The 20928-nt window shown below is 60.2% G+C and overlaps 1 protein-coding gene across 1 annotated transcript; it reads right to left on the bottom strand.

The window, feature by feature from the left end:
• Positions 1-1070: 1070 nt before the first annotated feature.
• PTGS1 (prostaglandin-endoperoxide synthase 1) lies at positions 1071-12570 on the bottom strand. The gene is made up of 11 exons (XM_017810433.1): positions 12459-12570; positions 7059-7175; positions 6760-6900; positions 5875-6018; positions 5385-5566; positions 5213-5296; positions 4656-4902; positions 3809-4095; positions 2948-3095; positions 2296-2671; positions 1071-2218 (listed from the first exon to the last, which is right to left on the bottom strand). Exons 1-10 carry the CDS (start codon positions 12568-12570, stop codon positions 2316-2318), a joined length of 1818 nt encoding a protein of 605 aa, XP_017665922.1. The 3' UTR covers positions 1071-2218; positions 2296-2315.
• Between the last annotated feature and the right edge of the window lie 8358 nt (positions 12571-20928).

The following is a 20928-nucleotide window of genomic DNA, read 5'->3' as shown; positions in this document are numbered from 1 at the left end:
CAGGCTCCTCGTGTGCCTGAGGGGCTCTCCTCACTTATCAGTTGGTCCCAAAGCAGCGCTGGCAGCCAGTGATAGCCACAAACAAACCCAGGATGTTTGTGGTCTAACTGACACCAGCCCAGCTCATGCCTGTCTCCAGCCGGGGAGGGATGCTGGAGGCTGGAGCAGCTCGGGAAGGGTGGTCACACACACGTCTGGCTGGAGGCACAGGGGGTGGATCCAGTGTGGGTGGGAAGGGGCTGTGTCCTCCTCTTGGCTTGGTGCTCAGCACTCCTGTACGACACGGGGAAGCAGCAGGACTGGGGGCTCTGTGTGCCAGGACTGGGCACAGGCAGGGCAGGGCCAGCCCAGGTGAGCACACAGCAGGTGAACCTGCCCGCTGTGCCCTCGTGGGTTGTGTCGGCCTCTCTGCCTCCCCATGTCCTATCAGGAAATTAAAATTCAGATGGTATCCTGGTAAAACTATCTCATTTCTGAAGGGTTAAAGAGAGCAAGAAGCTAGAAGGCCTTGGCAGTCTCTACTTGCAGATGTTCCCTTGCTGTGACGTCCTCCCAACACACCCCTGCCAAGGCACCAGCCCTTTAAACCTCCTGTAACATCTCCCTGTAAGCAGTTTTACTATTGCCTGGAAGAGCCTCACAACTCCCTCTCGAGGAATTTGGATCATGACAAATTTGGCTGATCAGGGTTACAAAATCACTGTGAGAAGGGTCCAGCCGGGAGCAGCGCAGCCCCCACGGCCTCATGGCACGAGGTCACCAGGGCAGGCGAGAGTCCTGCCAGGACACAGCAGGGGCTGGGGAGCAGTCCCCTCCCTCGGCTCAGCACAGGAGGAAGGTGCAGGCACCTGCTCCCTTCCAGACTGTGGCTGTTTCATGCCCACAGAACACCCGGGCAGCCAGACTGACATGTGGATAGATTTTATGTGACAGAGATACACAAGGTTGGGTGTGAGTGCTGTGTCACCACAGAATCACAGAACACCCTGACTTGGAAGGGACCCACAGAGATCATCAAAGTCCAACTGCTGGCCCTGCACGGGACAATCCCAGCAATCCCACCACGTGCCTGAGACCATCACCCAAACACCCTGAACTGTGGCATCAGGACAGCGCAGGGCTGGGGGTGGCTGAAGGGCAGCATGGCTCAAACCTGCAGGGGACACCTGGGCTCAGAGACCCCCACAGAAGCATCTCCTAAGGAGGGTGGTCACTGTTTATTCCTCATGTGCGGTCGGCAATGACCCAGCACAGCCAGAAGTGAGAGGAGTTTTTAAAATCATTTATTACTTTAAATGTCTGTTTTCCTGGAGGTGACCTGGGATCTGATGGGGATCAAGGCCAGTGACAGTGGCTGCCAGCGACACGTGGCTGGGCTGGGCGAGGGCTGATGTCTGCGTGCAGGGAGCAGGACAGCAACAAGCTCTGTGTGCTGTGAGGATGTGTTTGCTGAGCTGTTAGTGCAGGGAAGTGTGATGATGGTGGGATGGAAGGGACTCCATTGCTGGGTGTGCACAGAGGCAGCATCTCGCTCCGAGCAGCCCCGGGTGGGCAGCCAGCAGCACGTGCCAGGGTCCAAGCCAGCATGTTGGAGGCACAGGAGGTCTGGGAGGTCCCATCTGATGCTTCTCCCCTGATATCCTCCAGGAGAGACACTGCTTTGGTTCCTTCTCCTGGCTGTGTCCCGGCTGTGCCCCTGTGCTGGACAGGCTGGGGTGGACAGTCCAGAGGATGCAGGAGAAGCAGAGCAGGGCAGGTTCCTACTGCAAGTTCAGCCACTGCTGGGGCAGCAGGAACACCTACACAGTGTCTTTCCTGTCCATCGGGGAGCTCATCACGTAACCAGGTGCAGCAGAGGAGGGAGGAGTGTGAGGGCTCTGCACTCCTCTGTCCCGAGTGGGGAGGCCCTGTGGAAGAGGGGCTGCTGATGGCCTGGTGCTGGGAGGCAGCGGGGATGGAGGGTGACGAAGCACAGGGGAGTCCAGAGTATCCCCTGGGGAACGCCAAAGCTGGCTTTGTGCAAGGTATTCACTGGCAAGAGATGTGAGTCTGCTGAGGACAGCAGGGCAGCCACACTCCCAAGGCACTCCAGCTTTTCAGAGAGCTGGGAGCAGCCTCTCCTCGAGGGCTGGCATGGAGGACATCCAGGATGGGACCATCTCCTGTCCTGCTCCTGCTCGGCACAGGGGTGGGCAGGTCCCTGTGTCCCCACTGTTCCCTGCAGGAAGGAACGGGATACTCAGCGCCAGGCCGGGAGCTCAGCTCAGCCGGTGCCTGGGCAAGGACAGTCCCTACCTGGGCGGGTCATCCCGGTGCTAGAGCTCTGTAGATGGTCCCCCAGCCCGAGGGCTGCCGTGTTCCACAGCATCCGGCACGTGGAATGCCACGTACGGGCACCTCTTCACGTTGAGGCACACGAGCTTCTTGAGCGACGCCGTCTTCACTATCTCAAAGCCAGTGGCTCCACCAAATGTACTGGGTTTCCAGTACTCTGGGGAGCAGATGGGATTTCCAAAAAGCCCCTTCAGGGAAAATGGAGCTCCAATCTCCACCATGCTTTCCCCAAAAATGCCATTGGGTTGGGGTTTCTCAAGCAGCAAGCCTGGATAAAACTCCAGAGCATCAATGTCTCCGTACAGCTCTTCCAGCTCCGCAGCCTTCTCTTCTTCTCCTGCCCCAAGGAAATGTCAGAGTGCTTTAGCAAGGGAATCAGGCCTGGCAAGGACCAGTCATCCAGCCCACAGGAGGAAGGACCCCTGCAAACTGGGCATCAGCCCAGTCTGCCCCACTGCGAGGGCCACGCCCAGGCAAGGCTGGGATGGGCAGGAGTGGCTGCTCTGCAGGGAAAGCCCAGTGGCAGTGGGACAGCTCGTGGTCTCGTACCCACCTGTGGGCACAGGGCACCTGCCCTGCCCCAGCAAAGCCCCAGGCAGCACTGCAGCCCTACCTGTCAGCTCCTGGAAGGACTTGTAGGGCTTCATGCCAAACCTCTTCCGATACTCGTTGAAGGGCTGTAGCTTCAGCTGCCGGGATTCCTTGATGACCCCAATGGCCACATGCAAGACATTGGCGTTGATGGTCTGTCCCCCACCGATCTGGAGGGCAAGAACACAAGGGGGAGCACACGTGAGGCACAAGGCAGCACCAGCATCAGCTCCAGGAGAGCCACCGCGCTAAACTATCCATGTGTCATGGAGAGCAGCACATCACTGCAGCAGGAAGAAGAGGGGGAACCACTGGACAGTGCAAAAAACAGCTATAGAGCAGCTTGGGTAGGTCAGCCCTGTTCCCAGGGCAGGGAATGGTGTGGGAGAAGCCCTGGATGGACCCAGTGACCTGGGAAGAGGAGAGAGGTTCAGAGGGCTGGAGTTGCAGGGAGAAACCGGGACACCGACAGAGCCTCAGCCTCAGCCGCGCTGCTTTGCACAAGAAAAGAGGGTCAGGAATGGAGACACAGCGGCTTGGAAGAAAACATCCATGCGATGGCAGCAAAGAACAGTGCCAGACAAGCTGCTCCAGTCCCAGCTGCTCCGGGCCGGGAGATCGCCCCTTCCTCAGGCTCCGGGATGTTCATCACCGGGATGTTTACTACAGAGCACCAAGAGCAGCAACCGGCGCTGCCAGGGCCAGCCTTGCCTCGGTGCTCGTGGGGAGGACTCCTGATGTGCTCATCAGGTGCTGCCCTGGGCAGACTCTGTGTGTGTCCCACTGCCAAACGGGGACGGTCGTACCGCCTCCGGGGTACCACGAGTGTCCCTGTGGGGTGTCACAGCCCGGCACTGCCAGGGAGGGGAGAGCAGGTCCTTACCCTTCCTGCTACCTGCTTGGAAAAGGACTCCACCAGTGCCTCCACGCCGTAGTCCATGAGCATGGAGGTGTTGTAGAGGAACTGCTGGTAGCTGTACTCTTCCCCCTGGATGACGAAGTAGTCGGGCATCAGCCCGTGCCAGTGGTAGAGCTGGTTGAACTCCACCGCGATGCGATTCCGGTACTGGAACTGTGACCCAAACAGCAGCTCAGGGTCGAACTTGAGGCTCAGGTAGTACCCACTGAGGTGCTGGACATAGTCTTCAACGACAATCTTGATGGTCTCCCCTGGGCAGGAGCAAAAGAAGCAGCTGGTGGCAGCAGGAGCCACCAGCTCTGTACCCTGAGATGTTACCCATGTGCTACGGCAGCATGTCCCAGCACCCAGCACCTCCTGGGACTCTTCTGACTATGGGCTCGTTGAGCTGGTTGGGAATTTTTCAGTGAATTAGTTCTTCAGGAGCAAAGGTCAGTCTAACAAAACTGAAGGGTTCCTGAGGGAGCTGACCTGGATATATTTTTTAAAGGTACTGTGGTGACATGGCTTTTTTATGGATTTTGGTCAGAAATGACTTTTCATGAGACACGAAAAGCAAATTTATAATGAACATTTAAAAGAAATAATTCAAAATTATGACAAAATTTTTCAAAATTAGTATTTTTGGTGGACCAAACCCAATTTTTTGCTAAATGGGCAATGATCTCCAGAAGGATGCCAGAGGAACTTCTCAAGGTAGTCTGGCCACCACCCTCAGAGACTGGCCAAAACTGGGGCCTTGGGGCTTGCCCAGGGAGGTGGGACACAGAGCTCCGTGGTGCCTGTACCCCATGGCAGTGCCGTCCCTCACCGATGAGGATGAGCCGCGCCGTCTGGAAGAGCTGCTCGTCGTCCCAGGTGGGGTGTTCCCGCCTGAGCACGTCGCACACGCGGTTGTGCTCGCGCAGCCAGAGCGTTCCATACATGCACAGCCCCGGCAGCAGCCCAAACACCTCCTGCCCCATGGCCAGCTGCTGCTCCTTGGGCACAGCAGACGGGTACACCATGTGAACGGGAGCGTCGGTGACCACGGGGGGGTACACCTCCCCATCCACCACCTGGGGACACAAGAACGAGGTGGGAGAAAGGGCAGAGGGGAGAAAAACACTCTGGTGAAAGCTTGCCCAGCCAGGAGCTGCCTCCCTAAGGGCACCATGTCTGCTCCCCTGCAAGAAGTGAGTGGGATGGAAACAGCTCCTCATACAGTCCCAACTGCAGAACACCTGTAACACCCCAAAGCTTGTCCCCCAGCCAGCAGCCACACGGGGCGTCAGGGCTGGGGTCTCCCTGGAGCTGCCAGAGGGACATGGGCTTCAAACAGCCCTGGGTCACAGCCCTGGGTGATGTTTCAGCCATGCTGGGTGGTACCTGGAATTTCAGTTTCCCGTCCCTGAAGAGTCGCAGCTGGTGCTGCCGCTGCAGGTTGTCCCCGTAGAGATGTCCCAGGTCCACCTGAGGAGGGAGCAGGGCATCAAGGCTGCTCTGAGAGGCACCTGTGCCCCGTCACCCTCCTCCCTCCCACATCCCCCGTGCCCCTCACCCCGTGCCCCAGCGCCTTGGTGAAGCCACGGCCCATCTTCCCAGATGTCTTGAAGAACTGGTGGGTGAAGTGCTGGGCGAAGAAGGCAAACATCATGTTGGTGCCTCGGGGATCAGCCTCGAACTTCTGCCGCAGCAGGAACCTCTCTGCCAGGAGCTGGGGATCGGGGAGCTGCTGCTTCCCTGTGAAGGATGGAGGTTGAGGGCAGATGCCCAGTGTTGGCCTGGCTGGGTACCAGTGCTGTCCACAGGGCTGCTGGTGGTGTCTGCAGAGACATAGCCCTCTCACACAGGCTGTGACATGCCCTGAGCTGTCCCAGCAGCGTTTCAGATGCCATCAAGCTCCTCCTGCCACGGGGCCAGCCTGGGCAGGACAGTGGTAGGACGTGGCACTGCCAGTGGTGCCTTGCAGATGTGTCCACAGCAGTGAAAGCTTGGCCATGGGTGGGTGGGAAACCCTCAGGGTGCCAGTTCCCCAGGCCAGGGCATACCTTTGGTGCCCATGGGCGTGGGGCAGTCGTCCGGCACGGGCGGGAGGACGCGGGTGTAGTAGCTGACGTTGGCATAGGCCTCCCAGCTGATGTAGCCGTAGTCGGAGTTGAAAGTGGGGGGGCTGGGGATGAGATTGGCACGAACTGAAAGGAGAGAGGGGGATCACCACTGTGGGGCGCGGGGCAGCACCCCACAGCCTCTGTCCTGGCCCCTGCCCACCCGCTCTGTGCTGCCAGATGCCCTCCCCTGACACCCCAAAAACCAGGAAGGTACCAGCAGCGGAGGCACGAGGGCGTCCTGGGATTTGCTCTGAGCCTTTTAAAGGCTGCAATTCCCCAGGGAAAAGGAGGGCCCGTGCTAATGCTTTAAGTGGATTTTTGGATGATGAATGAGATGACAAACCCATAGAAATGGTGAAACCAACAGCCAGAGCCTTGCGAGTGTGTCCCTACGGCTCCAAGAGCTGGAACCTAAATATTTATGCAAAGTGATGAATGTGGGGACATGAGTAACAAAGGCCATATTTGCACAGGCTGCTTTCCATGCAGCTGCACGAGAGCCCCTTGGCCCAGGGAGTGCAGCATGCCAAGAGCTGCTCGTGTTTTCCAGCTGGCTGGCAGCCCAGCACAGGGCTGGGGACCCCCTGAGCCCCACCACTGCCTGTCCAGGCAGCCCCCTGGGCTGAGTGACAGTGTGACAGCGTGATGGAGTGATGGGGTGACAATGCCCTGGCTCTCCTGGTGAGATGACTCCAGCCTGATGCCCACCGTGCCCACAGGAGCTGCTCAGCACCACTGCAGCCGTGCCATCCCCACCCACACCTCTGCTCCTGCTGGGGCGTCCTCGAGTCCTGATGAACCCCCAGACCCTCTCCAACCCCTCACCTGTCAGCACGAGCCTCATGAGCGTGTCCCTGATGAAGGTTCTGTTGATAATGTCCCAAAACCACTTGAAGTGGGTCAGGATGAAGTGGTAGAAGGCAGGACTGGGCTTCAGCAGGTTGTGGAGGTGCGTCCAGAACTCAGCTGGGGGGAGACAGACCAGGCAAATCACTCACCCCACTAATGAAGCCCACTAACAGCCCCGGTCCACCCACACCATTGCTGTTGGTGAGAGCAGTGCTGTGGGCACAGTGAGCTGCCCTGGGATCCAGCGGTGCCAGATCTGGGCCACGGGGACTTACGGGAGGTGCAGTTGACCCCGTAGTATCCTGTCCTGGTGCAGTCACACTCGTATTCTGTCAGACCAACCCTCACACACACCCCTTGGTGCAGACAGGGGAAATAGCAACAGGGATTCACTGCAGGGTGAGAGAGAGAGAGACAGAGAGAGAGAGACAGAGGTCACCATCCAGCCACTCTGTCACAGCATCCAGTGGCTCCCTGCTCCTCACAGAGAGACACCGCCTCGGACTCAGCCGAGCTGGGTGCAGCTCAGGAGACGAGGTGCTTTGGTGCAGCCACCTCCATGAGCCCAGCCCCCAGCTCTGGTGTCAACAACGTGCTGCAGGAGCCCAACGCTGCCTGCCTGTCACGGGGGTCTCCTGCACACCCGGGGCTGTACCTTCGTGCCTGGGGGGCTGCAGTGCCCCTAGAGCCCCAGCAGGGATAAAGCCGTGCAAACACACCCCTGTTCACCACAGCGCCCATTGTCAGGGCAGGGTTTGCTTTGGCAGGCGGCCCCTCCGCCCCGAGCGGATGGAAGGGGCCTCGCCGGCCTCACTCCCGGCTCCCGCCCGGCCCTTCCTCCACCACCTTCGTGCCCGGCCTGCAGACACGAGATAAGGGCCCCTTCCCGCCCGTCCCAGGGCGGCGGGATCCCGTGGGACAGGGAGATCCCCCCGGCACAGAGCAGCTCCTGTGCTGGGGCAGCACTCGGCACTATCCATGCCAAGCTCCTCTGATCCATCCTGGAGCAGGCAGGTCCTTGTAACTCCACCATCCACAGCTCCTTCAAGAGCAGCAAAACTCAAGGGAGAAAGAGCAACACAATCTGGGGTGGCTGGAGACCCCTCTGCCTTCCATCAGCCCAGGGAATGCTGTGGAAATTGGGATGTCCTCTGCCACAGCTGCCTCCTGAAAGCCTCACTGGTGGCATCCTCAGCCTTACTGAGGTGGGTTGGTTCCCACAGACCCAGGATGGAGCCTTTGTGCCAGGAGGATAAAAGTGCATAGAGCTAAGTGGCTGAGTGTGTTGTAGCAGATCAGAGGTCACCAGCCCCACCAGGATACACAGCACTTGGGGACAAGAGTGCCACCAACACAGTGTGCAGCTCCAGAGCCACTGGCTGGGGGAATGGGGAGGATGGGCAGCATGCTCTGAGTGCCACAAAAGACTGAGAGCCACTCCCAGTGTGCCCATCATGTCCTGGACGATGAAGGAAGGTCTCCTGGGTCCATCAGCTGCTCTGCATAGTCCGTGAGCTCACCAGGCCCCTGCCAGACCTGGTTCAGACTCTTCGGGAGTTTGGGAACAGGTTCCAACACTGGGGTGGAGGTATGGGCATGCAGAACAGAAACCTCATTTTTTCCATAGGAAATTGAAGCTAAAAATTAACATCTTTAAAAAATAAAGCTAATTTTGTGATGTTGCTCAATCTTCCAGCAGCCAGCTCCCAGGGGCTGCCTGGGAGCCCAGGGCTCAGCCGGCAGCTCTGCCGGGCTGTGCTCAGCCCTGTGGCCCCAAATCCCTCACAGCACAGGGGCCGGCTTGCAAAGACGTGCTCAGCTCCCAGCACTTCCATCAGGCTCCCTTTCATCTTGGATCTTTTCATGTCTCCAGACGGGAGGCAGCAGGCAGGATCTTATTTATCTCAGACAAATTAAGGTCAGACCACCCGTTCCGATTTTTGCAAGATGGGAATTTTTGGAAAGGGGGAGGTGTTGCAGTGCATCTGCAGCATCCTTCAGGATATTCCCATGCTGGTACCTCGCACATGGCTCTGCTGCAGACCCTGCAAACATCCCAAGGAGCAACCTCGAGCTCTGCCCCGTACAACCCGCAGGGCTGCAGGGCTGCCGCAGGTGCCGCAGCCGCAGGGCTGGGAGGATGCTCCAGGCGGCAGGCTCTGGCAGAGCAGGTCGTGTCCTGCCCTGTCTCTCCAGCTGATATGGGGAGTCAGGAGAAGTTCATCCTGCCGGGGCTCTCCCTGGTGCGGGGCTCGATGGCAGGTCGTGCCGAGCCCTCCTCCGAGGTGGGTTTGGCCGCATGCCGGGCTTGGCCGAGCCGCCTCCTCCCACGGTTCAGCGCGGTGTCAGTGCCGCGGGGTCCCGGAGGTGGGGTGGGAACAGCATGTTCCAGCCAGAAGGGTGGGAAGGGGATGGATGGAGCGTGTCCTGGCCCGCGACAGCAACCCCCTCACGTCCTTCTGGAGCCTCCCTCCCGCAGCAGCTCCCGCCTCTCCCCACCCCGGCCAGGAATCCTGCGCCGGCCCTGCCAGGAGGCTCCAGGTATGGGGAAAGCTGCTGCCAGTCTCTGTGTGGAGCACGGCCCCTCCGTGACGGCAGAGCGGGTGAACATGCTCCATCACCGCTGAAAAATGCCAGATTTCGGGGACAACATCCGCTCTGCAAACCGCAGCCAAAGCAACTTGGGGTGAATCATGGCCGGGATGGAGCCAGGCTTGCTCGATGGGACATGGCCCCGCGGCCACAGGCTTGGGGGATGATGAAAGGCTCACGCACTTGTTTTTCCTCATCCAGCAAGGTTTTTCTCAGGCCCATGAACCGCTCACAGCACACGCACCACAGCCAGATCGTCATCTGCATCCACTTCTGGCAGCACCATTAGCAGCAGGAGCAGCGTGCCAGGGCTGCAGCTGTGCACCACGTGAGCTCAGCCATCCTCCCCCTGCACCTGAGCAGGGCTGTTGGCCCTGAGGATGGGCTGGGGGCAGGCTGGAGGGGTGGCAGCCCCAGGGTTCTCGGTGTGGCAGCTGCCTCCCCTCTGCAGCCTGGGGTGACGCTCCAGGAGCCCGGCTGCAGAGGGGATGTGCTGGGAGGAGGCGCAGACCATGGGCTATGCAAACAGGCGTGAATCCAGAGAGACTCTGCCAGAGATCCCCAACTGCCCTCGGACAGGAGGGTCTATGCCAGACCTGCCCTGTGGTTGGGGCTCGGGCAGATGCTGATGTTGGGGTGCTGCCCCAGCTCCTCTTTGGCAGCAGTGACGCAGCTGAATTGTGGAATGGCTGTGGAGAGGACAGTCAGGTTTACTTTGCAAAAACACTTGTACAAAACTTCACCCCTGAAGGCAAGCCAGCTGCCAAGGGCAATATCTGCAGGGAAAACTGAAAAACACCATGGGAGCAGCCTGGCTCCACTCAGCCAGAGGAAAAGTCTACAGAGAACAAACACTGTGGCTCAGAGCCAAGGTGCAGCCAGCAAGGAGTCAAGAGGAGAGCTCTGAGCAGCAAACACCAAGTGAGCAGGAGATCCCAGCCTCAGCCCAACATCCTGTTATTTGGTCTTGGAGAGCAGATCCAAGGGCTAGATTAGGGCTGTGGTCCTCCTGGCACAAGGCTGGGGAGGAGCAGAGCCCAGACACTCTACTGACAGCACCTCAGGGCACGGTGCAGTTCCCCTAATTTCTCAATCAGATATCTCCCTCCCTAATTAAGGCTTGGAAGAGAGACATCCTTTCATGTATATCATGTATCCCAGGTATTTTTTTTCCTCCACGTAGTCAAACTTGCTTTGATCCTTGTGTGCAGCAGTCAGCTCCAGGGCTGCATCATTCCAGCCTGCATCTGTCCCAGCTGCTTCAGGCACGTGGGTCTCCAGTGTGTCCCTAGGCCCTTGTCCTGTGCCAAGCAGAAAACACAGGTGCTGGTCCCAGATGTCCTCAATCCCCAGAGGGGCTTCTCGGGAAGATGAGAGCCATGCAGAGGGATGGCCAAGCCAGAGGAAGAGCCACACAGAGGCTGTCCCTTGCCTGTCCCTGCGGTCCAGCTCAGCAGATGACAGGCAGGTCCATCCCATGGGGTTACTCCTTTCAACAGATGTGCCCAATGTGCCCCTCGGTGGGGTGACTGCCACCTCCCCAGCACCGGCCCCCTCCTCCAGCACTGGCTCCTGCTGCTCCTGCTCTGCCCCTGTGCCTGAGGCTGAGAAGCCAGAGGTTTTGCAGGGTGGCTTGGCCACACTGGCATCACCCAGCCCTGCTGTCCCCAGCAGCTGGACCTGCCACCTCCTGCTGGGTGGACTCCTGGAGTCTCCTGCAGAGCTGACACGGCCTCCCCTCTGCGTGGCCATGGCCATAGGGCCTCTAAGCACTGCAGCTCCGGGTCATGTTCCCCTTTTGGACACATTTGCTGCCAAAACAGGGAAGTCTGCCCCTCTGGGTCACTGCTTTTGCACAGGACCAGCTGCTCCAGCACAGAGCAGAGGGTAGACCCCGGCAGGGTACTGGACACAGGGTCACCATCAGCACCATTTGAACACAGGTGACCAGAGTCCCTTGAGAGATGCAGCCCATGGGCCTGGGCTGGTTTTGCTGAGAACTTTCCTTTAGCAAGGAACTGTAAAATCTGAGCAGTGCCTCAAGCTCCACACTGGGATGGCATTTTTCTCCAGGGAGGAAGATCTTTTCACAGAAGAGGAACTGGAGTCAATGCCTTGCTAAGGACCTGGGGGAATCTGCACTGTAGGGGCTGGGGATGGAGCTAATGGGATTCAAGAAAGGGTTTTGTTTAACAGCATGCTCCGTGGGTGCCTGCCACAAGCAGCATTACTCCTGGGCATCCCTGAGTGCACCTGAGGTGGGCAGCCTGAGCCCAATGTGGCCATGCTAGCACGTGGTGAACTTCTGCAGCACGTGGGCATGGGAACCAAAGGATGGCTCAGGGCACCGGAGCCATCCCTGCTGCTCCCAGCCCTGTATCCTCACCCCCGGCTGCAGTTTCACCTGGTGTGCGTTTGGGGACAGCAGGAAAGGCCCTGACTGCCAGCATGCGTGGATATTGTCCCCCTTTCTTTCGAGAAGCCTCGTCCCGGCTGGGGGGCTGCAGGGAGCAGCCGGCTGCTGTCCCTCAGCCCGGTGGCGGGCCCGCCCCGGGGTGGCCGCCGTCTTGGCCAGGGTCCAGCCCTGTCGTGCGTCCCCGGCCGCCCCGGGCCAGCGATGTCTCCTCCGGGCCCTGCGTGTGGTCCCTGCGCGGCCGCTGCGGGAGGTGGAGGGGAAGTTTGTTCTACCCGGGCGGTTTTGCTCCCAGCCACGCGTGACGGGCCAAATCCTGCAGCTCCGGGCGCTGCGGGCACCCTGAGCCGGGCGGGGGGTCCCGCCAGCCGTCCCTGCCCACCCTCCGCTCGGGGCTCCTGCTCGCAGCCCCGCGGGCACCGGCGGGCGAGGACCAGCCCTGGGCTACGGGTGCGATCTCCCCGGGACCCGCCAGAGCGCGGCCCCGTCCCGCAGCGCCCGCCCCGCGTCCCCGGGACTCCCAGTACTGGATCCCGCGGGACTAGATCCCCCCGCATCCCCCGGGGCCGGATCCCCCCCCCGGGATGTCAACGCTCCACCGGTACGGACTTCCCCGCGCCTCCTTCCCTCCCTCCCTCCCTCCCTCCCGGTGCGGTGCCGCCCCGCGTACCGGAGCCGGTGCCGGCGGCGCTCCCGGCGGCGCAGAGCAGCAGCACGGCGTGGGCGAGCAGCAGCCGCAGCCCCGCGGCCGGGGGGGCCCGGGCCCGGCACCCACCGCCCATGGCGAGAGGCAGCTCCGCCGCGTCCCGCCGTCGCGCCCGGCCCGGCCCCGCCGCCCCCGCCCCCGCCGCGCCGCCTCCCGCCCCCGACGGGACGGGACGGGGCCGCCTCCGACAGCCTGGCCCGCCGGGGGGCTGCCCCAACCTCCCTCCCCCCCCGGTTGCCGCGGCCACCCGTGCCCCCCCCAGCCATGCCCCGAGGTCCCCCAGGAGCCCCAAGTCCCCCCATTTCCCTCCCTGAGCATCTCCATACCCGATTTCTGGTACACACATGCCCCTGCATTCCCACGCCCTTGTTCCCACGTCCCCCTGCATCCCCATTCCCAAACCCTGATCCCTAGGTCCCCCGGGCCCCCATGCCCATCCTCTGATCCCCCGGGCCCGGCTCAACTCCTCCGAGTGGCCACAAGAGGCTGCCCTGGCAGCGCCGCCCGGTCGTGCCAGGAGTCAGGCTGCCCTCAGCCGCCGGTGGCCAGAAAAGCTGAGTTTATCGGTGAAACCATCGCCGGGTGTTTCCTGCCTGGATGCTTTGTTCCCAGCGCCAGCCCCTGGCAGCAGGGACAGGATCCAGCCAGCTGAGCCCAGGCAGGCACAAGACACCCCACAGGAGTTCTGTGGGGCTGGAAGAGGTTCTGCGTGGGGCTGGGGTGGTATGAGCATGATGGGCTGCAGACCTTGCTGGGATGTCCCCAAGCTGGTGGCCCCCAGGGCTCAGGGCCTGTGGCTGCTGACCCTCTCTCGTGCTGCACTGCGGAAGCAGGAGAGACCCCGGCACAGGCCCGGCTGTGTGGGGGGGTTATCTCGGGTTGTGCTGTCCCTCCTTGCAGAGCGGCAGGAAGCCCCGGCAGGCCGGTGGTGCGCGGTTCCCTCTCGGCTCCTCCGTGGATCCTGCGTGGTTCCTGCACGGGGTTCCAGCAGCAGAGAGGGAGTGTCCCCACAGGCAAGCAGCCTTTGCAGGTCTCCAAAAATGAACAAGGGCCTCAGATCCAGCATCAGCCATGACATAAACATGATCTCAGTGGGCTCTCGATGTGCTCACACAGGGTGGGGACACCTCCTGCCTTCCACTGAGGAACACGGCTGGAAATGCAAGGCAGGTTTTGCTGTGTGTGTGCAGTTGGTGCAGTCGGTGTGTGCTGGGGCCAGGGCTGCTCCTGCCCTCTGCCAGGCTGCCCATGGTGTCACAGCCCCACCGAGAGCAGAGTGGTTCCCCCGTGGGCGTGCCTGTTTCTCCTCCATCCCCTCAGGCGGCACCACCAGCCTCAGTTCTGGCGTCCTCCTCCTGTCCCACACCCAACACCCGATGCTGTCTGACCGCAGCAGGTGTGACCTGGCAGGGCCTGACCCCTCTCACCCACAGGCCAGCCCAGCAGCCCTTGGGGATGTCCCTCTCCAGCAGCGCTCCCGCTCCCGTGCTCACTGCCCTTCCCTCTCATCAGGTTTTAATAATCACTCTCTTGCACAATACGGGAAACAGTTGCAACAGCCCGGGCCGGCTGTCTCACTGGGGCCGCTGAGGGGCTGCCGTGGAGGGGCTGTCCCTGCGCTGCTGGGCAAGGGAGGGGGCTGCTGCCAGCTGCAGGGTGTCCTGCAGACCCCTACCACTCCTCGTGTCTCACCCCGTGCCCAGACCCCTCACTCCAGCACTCAGTGCCGCACTGGGCTGCTCAGCTCTAACCCAGCAGCTACCGAACTCTCCAGTGCCAGCCCCGGCTGCCAACAGACCTCCTGCGACTCTGTCTGAGCCGCAGCCCAGGATGTCTGACCACATGTCCCAGACTGGGAGCCAGCCCTGGGTCCCCACATGAATTGCTGTTCCCAGCCAGTGCGAGGACGGGTGGTGCTGCCTGGGCATTTTGTGAGACTGTGGTCTCACAGCCTCAGTGTGAGGCTGGAGCCACTTGGGACATGGAGGCACGTCTGGGGCCACGGGCTCAGCAACCTGGGCACTGGGTCTGGCCAGCAAACACTCTGACACCATGCTGGAGTAGTGAGGAGAGCTCCAGTGTGGTGCTGCCAAGCCCCACGTGTGCCTCACCACCACGTCCTGGGCAAAGGTGGGAGAAACCAGACAACCAGACATCGACCTGATGAACCCCCTCAGAAAGGTGAGGGAGGCTCTTGTGGGGCAGTGGTACTGGCAGTGGCTTTGGGAAGAGCAAGGGCCTCCCTGAGACTGGGTGGATGCAGGGCTGGGGGATACCTCTGGGGTGTGGCCTTGCCATGGCTCCTGGGAGCACTCCTTGCTGACCAGCTGCGGATGGAATGTGGCACAGGATAGATGGGCCTGTGGCAGTGGCAGCCTGGGGTGGTCGGGTTCTGGCTGGAGGGTTTCAACCCTGAGAACCCCAAACCTTCTTTAGTGGTGGCTGGAGAAGTTCCTGATGCCCAGAGGTTTTCCCCTGTCATGCCACACTCCCGGCTGTGCCTGTGCCGGTCCCATGCTGCTCTTCTGCTTTTCACAGCAGCAGCCACGGGCACCGGGGCTGCGGCTTTGCCCCTTTTCCTCCCGTGGCTTCCCTCCTCCTTCCGGAGGCACAGCTGGAGTTCTGCTTCCTTTTTCTCTCCCCAGTGCAGGGATGTGACCGTGACCCCACTCTGGCTCTGGCCATTTCAGGGCTCTTGGTGCTGCCCTGGGGATGTGCCAGCCTCAGAAAGGCGGGATGGGCGCGGGAATGGCCACAGCGCTTCGGCTCCAGTGTAGGGTAGAATGGGGAAGGCGATTTCGGAGCCGTGCTGGGATGCACCCGAGCCCTCCGTGACCTGTCCTGCCATGGCCCCACGTGCAGGTCCAGGCAGGGACGGCGCGGCGGAGCGGCCGGTGCTGCCGGCGCGTCCTCCCGAAGGGAGGCAGCAGAACACCGCCGATGGCAGCGCGGCGGCGGGCGCAGGGAGGCACTGGGAGGCGCTGGGAGGCACTGGGAGGCGCGAAGCACCGCTGCTCCCGAGCTGCTCTTCCTTGGGCAGTCCTCCATCTCCCCTCGGGACCCCTCAAACCCCCATCCACTGGGTTTGGAGTGATGCTGCCTCCGGAATCTGCAAAGCCACTGGAGCAGGACAGGGGGACATAAGTGACTGAGTGGGTCGATACCCCAAATCCTTTCCCCCATTTTCCCAGGGGTTCTGGAGCCATGGAGACACCTGGTGTCATGGAGATATCCCATAGGAACACCCAGTGCTGTGGAAACACCTGGTGCTGTGGTCCCAAAGCCGTGAGACGGGGGGCAAAGTGACAGCTCAGGGAGTCCACCCACCCTGAGCCTCATGTATGGGGGGCAGCCAAGCAGGGGCACCCCACAACCCCCCAGTCCAGTGCTCTGGGGGTGGCCATGCCTGGCCGTAGTGTGTCCCCCTGATCCCAGGGGATCTGCATTACCATGGAGCATTCTCGGGCTGATGACCCCATCTTTGTCCATCCCTGAGCAGCCCCTCGGTGGGATGTGGCTCAGTGGGGGAACCCTGACCATGGGCTGCAGGGGATGGGCAGAGAACACAGAAGCTGAACCCCACATTTTTCTGCTGTAAGGTTAAGAGGTGACAAGTCCCTGTGGGGAAGGTCCCTGACAGCCCCAGGAACTTAGTCCAGAACAAGAGCAGAGCAGATGCTGGTGGTTGGAGACCCTGCACGATGCATCCCTGGGCTCAGAGGGTCTGTGGGGGCGCGGGGCCAAGTGGGGCAGCAGCGGGGGCAGCCTGGGGAGCGAAACTGTCCCCAGTGGCCGAGCAGGGCAGGCGGCCCCTTCCCAGCTCCGCCGGGCACAGCGGCGGAGGACCCAGCACTTCCTCCGGCCCGGGGAGCTGACAGACAGTTTGGGGGGCTACAAATCAGAGCTGAAAAGTCGGGGCTGGACAGGCTGTCTGGGAACTCGTAACCTGAGCCCCAGGAAAGGAGAACTCAGGAAAGCGCTTTCAGCAATCATATTCATCATCTTCAGCTCGGGCTCATTAGGCTCGCGGAGCCCGGCCCCGCCACCGCCAACGCCTCCCGCACGCAGATAGAGCCGCCGGCTCAGACAAATAAATGCTTCCAGCTTCCCGGTGGATGCGGCAGGTCAGGGAGCATCTGATGCCAATTACCCGCGGTGTAGGGTTCCCCGGCCGTGCTCGCCAGCACCGCGGCTCCTGCACTCCGGCCCTCCCGGCCGGGGCTGCCCCGGCCACGGGGTGCTCGGCCACCTACACGTCCCCTCCAGTTTGGGATGGCCCCATGGATCATCCTCTGCCAGAAGCCATGGGGGCAGACACAGAGGAGAGTTTTGGTCTCCCTTTGCAGCAGGAAGAGTATCCCTGTGCCACCGAGCTTTGGGCTCCTCCATCCCGGGATAGGGGACTGGCTCAGGGACTGATCACCTGAGCATTTCAGGGGATGCTTGAAGGCCACCCCTCCACGTGGCCGTCCCCACCAGCACTGGGCACCAGCGTGTCACTGCTGTCACTTCCTCCCAGGCTGTCCCCAGCACACGTGCTCACAGCGTGGTGTGGCAGGGACTCTCCTCCCTGCTCCCCAGTGCGAGGCAGAGGGTGAGCAGATGCCCTGGCTGGTGCAGCAGGTTTGGAGCCATCCTGGCCGAGGGTCTGGCAGAGCCCTGGGCACTAGGCAGCCCTTCACCAAGCAGTGGGAAGGGTGTTGGGGCTGTGCATCACCATATGACAGCACGTGGGTGCCCTGCACACCCCGTGTTTGGGTCCCCTGCACACCCCGTGTTTGGGTCTGGATATCCCTGGGGCAGCACATCCTCATCTCAGGGGCTGAGCAAAGGGCAGCTGTGGGAGTGACCATCAGGTTCAGGTCCAAAATTACACTGGACCATGGAAACCCACAGACAGGGCTGGGAAGGGCTCCCAAGATCCAGGCCTCCATCCTGAGGGGTGATGGCAGCCAGCACAGCCATGTGGCCTCACTGATGCCCCCCTCACCCTGCAGCTCTTGGGGACAGCTGCACGTCCCCAGTCCTCGGGGCTCAGCCTGGCCTGGACATCCTTAATTGCCCAAAGGTTGCTGTCCCCAGGCCTGGGGCCACGTGTCGGAGTGACCCTGGGCAGGAACCTGACACGGACACGAGTCATTCGGGATCAACGCTGGGGGCCAGGAAATTGCAACGGACACGAACCTAAATACACTGCACGTCCCCCCAGGTAATCAGGGGCCGGGCCAGATTCCAGCTGACAGCTTAAATGCCTTAATTCCTTGGCCGCTGTGGTTCGAGGGGGTCCCGTGTGCCGTGGGCTTCTCCCAAATGGCCTCTGAGCTGGAGATTTGTCTGTAATTGGAGGCGTGTTGCATTCCCCTGAAAGTAGCCAGGTCCCGCTGGAGGGGGGCTGCGGGAAGGCAGCAATTTCCCTTATGGAATTATTTACCTGATTAGAGAGTTTATTTTATCAAAATTGCTTCAGAATGGGGCTGCTCAGTGTGTCCAGCGTGGGGAGCTCCCCGATGGGGCTGGCGACCTGGAGACAGGTAATTTGTGTGGTTAATGGGACTAATCCACCAGGCAATTACACCAATAGATTTCACGGCTGCAAAGTGCTCTGTTCCCATTAATTAAAAATCTGTTAAGAAGATTAGCAGTAAAGGCATCAAAAGAAACCCACGAGTTTCTTTCCCCACCAGCCCTCGAAGGCGAGTGTAGGAGTGCTGGATTGCTCACATTAGCACAAAAATTATTCTTTTAAAGGTAAGGGCTTCGAATCCAAAGTAACCGCTGACAGTTTCCCCTGACTTCCCTACCAAGAGGTCCTTTATCTTTAATTATAGTTTGTTTAAATTGGGCCTGATTGTTCATGTGGAGTGTTAGCTTAAATATATTTGGAACGCGTGGTTCCCCTGTGTGTGGCAGTGCAGTGAGAGGAGGGCAGCCCCCGGCTCAGCCCTGTGCCCTGGCAGATGCCCCCACTCTGGGCTGGTGCTCAGGACTGCTCAGGAGCAGATGGGGTCCGGGGGAGTCCAAATTCAGCATCCCACGGTTGAGATGGTCACAGCAGAGCAGGAGCAGGGATGACAGTGCCAACATTGGTATCACCATTGGCCGGGGCTCACCCACCAAACCAGGCTCTGCAGCGGGCGCTGGGCTGGGTGGGCACCTCCCTGGTGTGGTGAGGAGCCAAGGCCTCTCCAGCAGCTTCCCTGTGGCATAAGTCCCATGCCAGCACCACTTACACCCCGCGGACACCCCGCTCCCATCCCCAGGATGCTGCTGCCGGCCAGCCCGGCTCTGCTCGGCTCAGTGGCCAGGGCCGCCCCTGGGCTTTGTCCACAGCCAGACTCACAGCAAAACAAAAGCAAATTCCCCGGCAGCTGAAGGTGCCATTTTTACGGCTGGGCTGAACGAGGAAGTATTTTTTGATCTCTTAAAAATCCTGAATATTATCTGACAGTTTATCTTGTTTCTCGCATCCGTGTCTTTGCAGCAACGCCAGCTCATTTACATGTGTATTGCGCCTGCCTCCACGGGTGCTGAGGTCAATTGAAACTCAAGAAAAGAGGAGAAATTTATGCAAAACTGTTGATTGCATTTGTATGTAATGAAATCATCCAATATTCATCTGACTATAGACTCTAATCTGAAAGGAGAAGTGAAGGACATAAGAGTCACTGGAAAGCAATAATGAGCTTCTGTAGTGATTAAAAAAGCACTTGAGCTTTCTGAAAATCCAGCCAGAAATCGTGTCTAATCAACACGGAATATAGGAGGCAGAGATTACATTGATACATTTTGCAAAGCTCACTGTTGAAAATGTATGCGCGCTGTAAACTCTGACATGCCATCCAGGGTCTGTTGGATACAAATCCGGGCGGCACAATCAGCGCCCGGCTCGTCCCTGGCACAAAGCAATCTTGGTGTCTCTGCTCGATGACTCACAAGGAGCGCAATCACATCTATTTTGAAGAGCAATGTTGTTTTTTAACTATGTCGAGAGCTTCCAGCTTCCTTGGAGTTTTTCCTTCCCTTTGCCTGCGTTTTGAGTGTCCCCGCGGCTGCCCAGTCCAGGAGCTGGCAGGAGGCTGGTGCCTGCCCTGGTCCCTGTCCAGCAGCTCAGAGCAGACTGGAACATCCTGGTGGTGCCGAGTGTGGCTGTGGCAGCCTGGGGAGGCTGCAGTCTCTCCCAAGCAGGGATGTACACAGGAATGTACCCCTTGTGCTGGGAGTGTGACCCCTCAGGGACCCCCACCCTTCCAGGCCACGGCAGCACCCGCCAGGTGGGAACACAACAGTGCCTCATGTCAACAGATGCTGTTGGGAGAGGGCTCCTGGTGAGGACAGAGAGGTGTGGACAGCCCAGGGCAGAGCGTGAGGGGCCTGGCCATGGCCTTCCCTCACCCCCTGTCCTGCACCACGCATGGCATTTGTGGCCAAGGCCAAACCATGTGGTGGCCGGTGTGGCATCACTGACACAGACCCACATTACACCAGCCCAGCTGCTTTCTGGCCCATGTCCCTACCCCTCCTGGGTTATTTGGCACAGCTGGAGCTCCTTCCCACCCGCCAACAGCATCAGCTGCAGCTCCTTATCAGCTCTGGGTGCAATCCAGGCTGGAACCAAGTGAGAGGTTCCTGCTGGTGCTGCTGGAGGAGTGTTTGGAGCAGGCAAACCTTGTGCTGCAGCTCCTGGTGTTTGGAGCAGCAGGTGATTTACACTGTGAAGGGAAAGTGGGACCTGTCCAGAGCTGCCCTGTGAGTGAGCTGGTGGTGAGTGCCCATCCTCTCTTCTCCTGGGTGGTGCTGCTGTGGTCCTGCGTTGCTGGAAGGTGCTGGGGCTGTGGCTGTGGCTGGTGCTTTTTTCTGCTTGTCCTGTAGTGCAAGGTTCTGTGGGGAGCAAGGATGGGCTGGGGGGGCACAGCTCCCTGGGCTCAAGTGTTGCTTGCCCTGCTTTGGTGGTACCAGAGCTGAGAGCAGCATCTGTGGGTGCTGTGGCTGCTCCTTGCTGATGCAGAGCACAGGGCTGAGGTAGGGATGCAAATAAGTGGGCTCCCCAGCCATCCAGGCAGCTCCATCCCCAGCCCAGTGCTGGAGCAGTTTTACCACAGGTTTTATTTCCTGTGAGGTGCAGTGAGATGCTACAGGGTGAGGAAGAGCAGTAAATATTTGGGAAATTCCCCTGTACAGTGACCCCCTGAAGCTCCAGTGCCTGCCTCTATCAGCCCATCACCACCCTTCAAGGGCTTGGAGAATGGAAAGAGGCTGGAGAAACACCCGTGGGCAGGAGCAATTCTCCACCTGCCCTGGCTTTGTGGAGCTCCCAGCTCAGCAGCTGCTGCTCCCAGGCAGGTATCAGGAAAACCCTTCAGGGCCAGGCCGCTGCAGGGATGCTGAGGCTGCAACAATGGCAAAAGAAGCCCAGTTGATAAATGTCAAAAGAAAT

The sequence above is a fragment of the Lepidothrix coronata genome, unplaced genomic scaffold (genome assembly GCF_001604755.1).
Source record: "Lepidothrix coronata isolate B3197 unplaced genomic scaffold, Lepidothrix_coronata-1.0 Scaffold28, whole genome shotgun sequence".
Lineage (NCBI taxonomy): Eukaryota > Metazoa > Chordata > Aves > Passeriformes > Pipridae > Lepidothrix > Lepidothrix coronata.
This window is presented reverse-complemented; position numbering and strand designations above follow the sequence as displayed.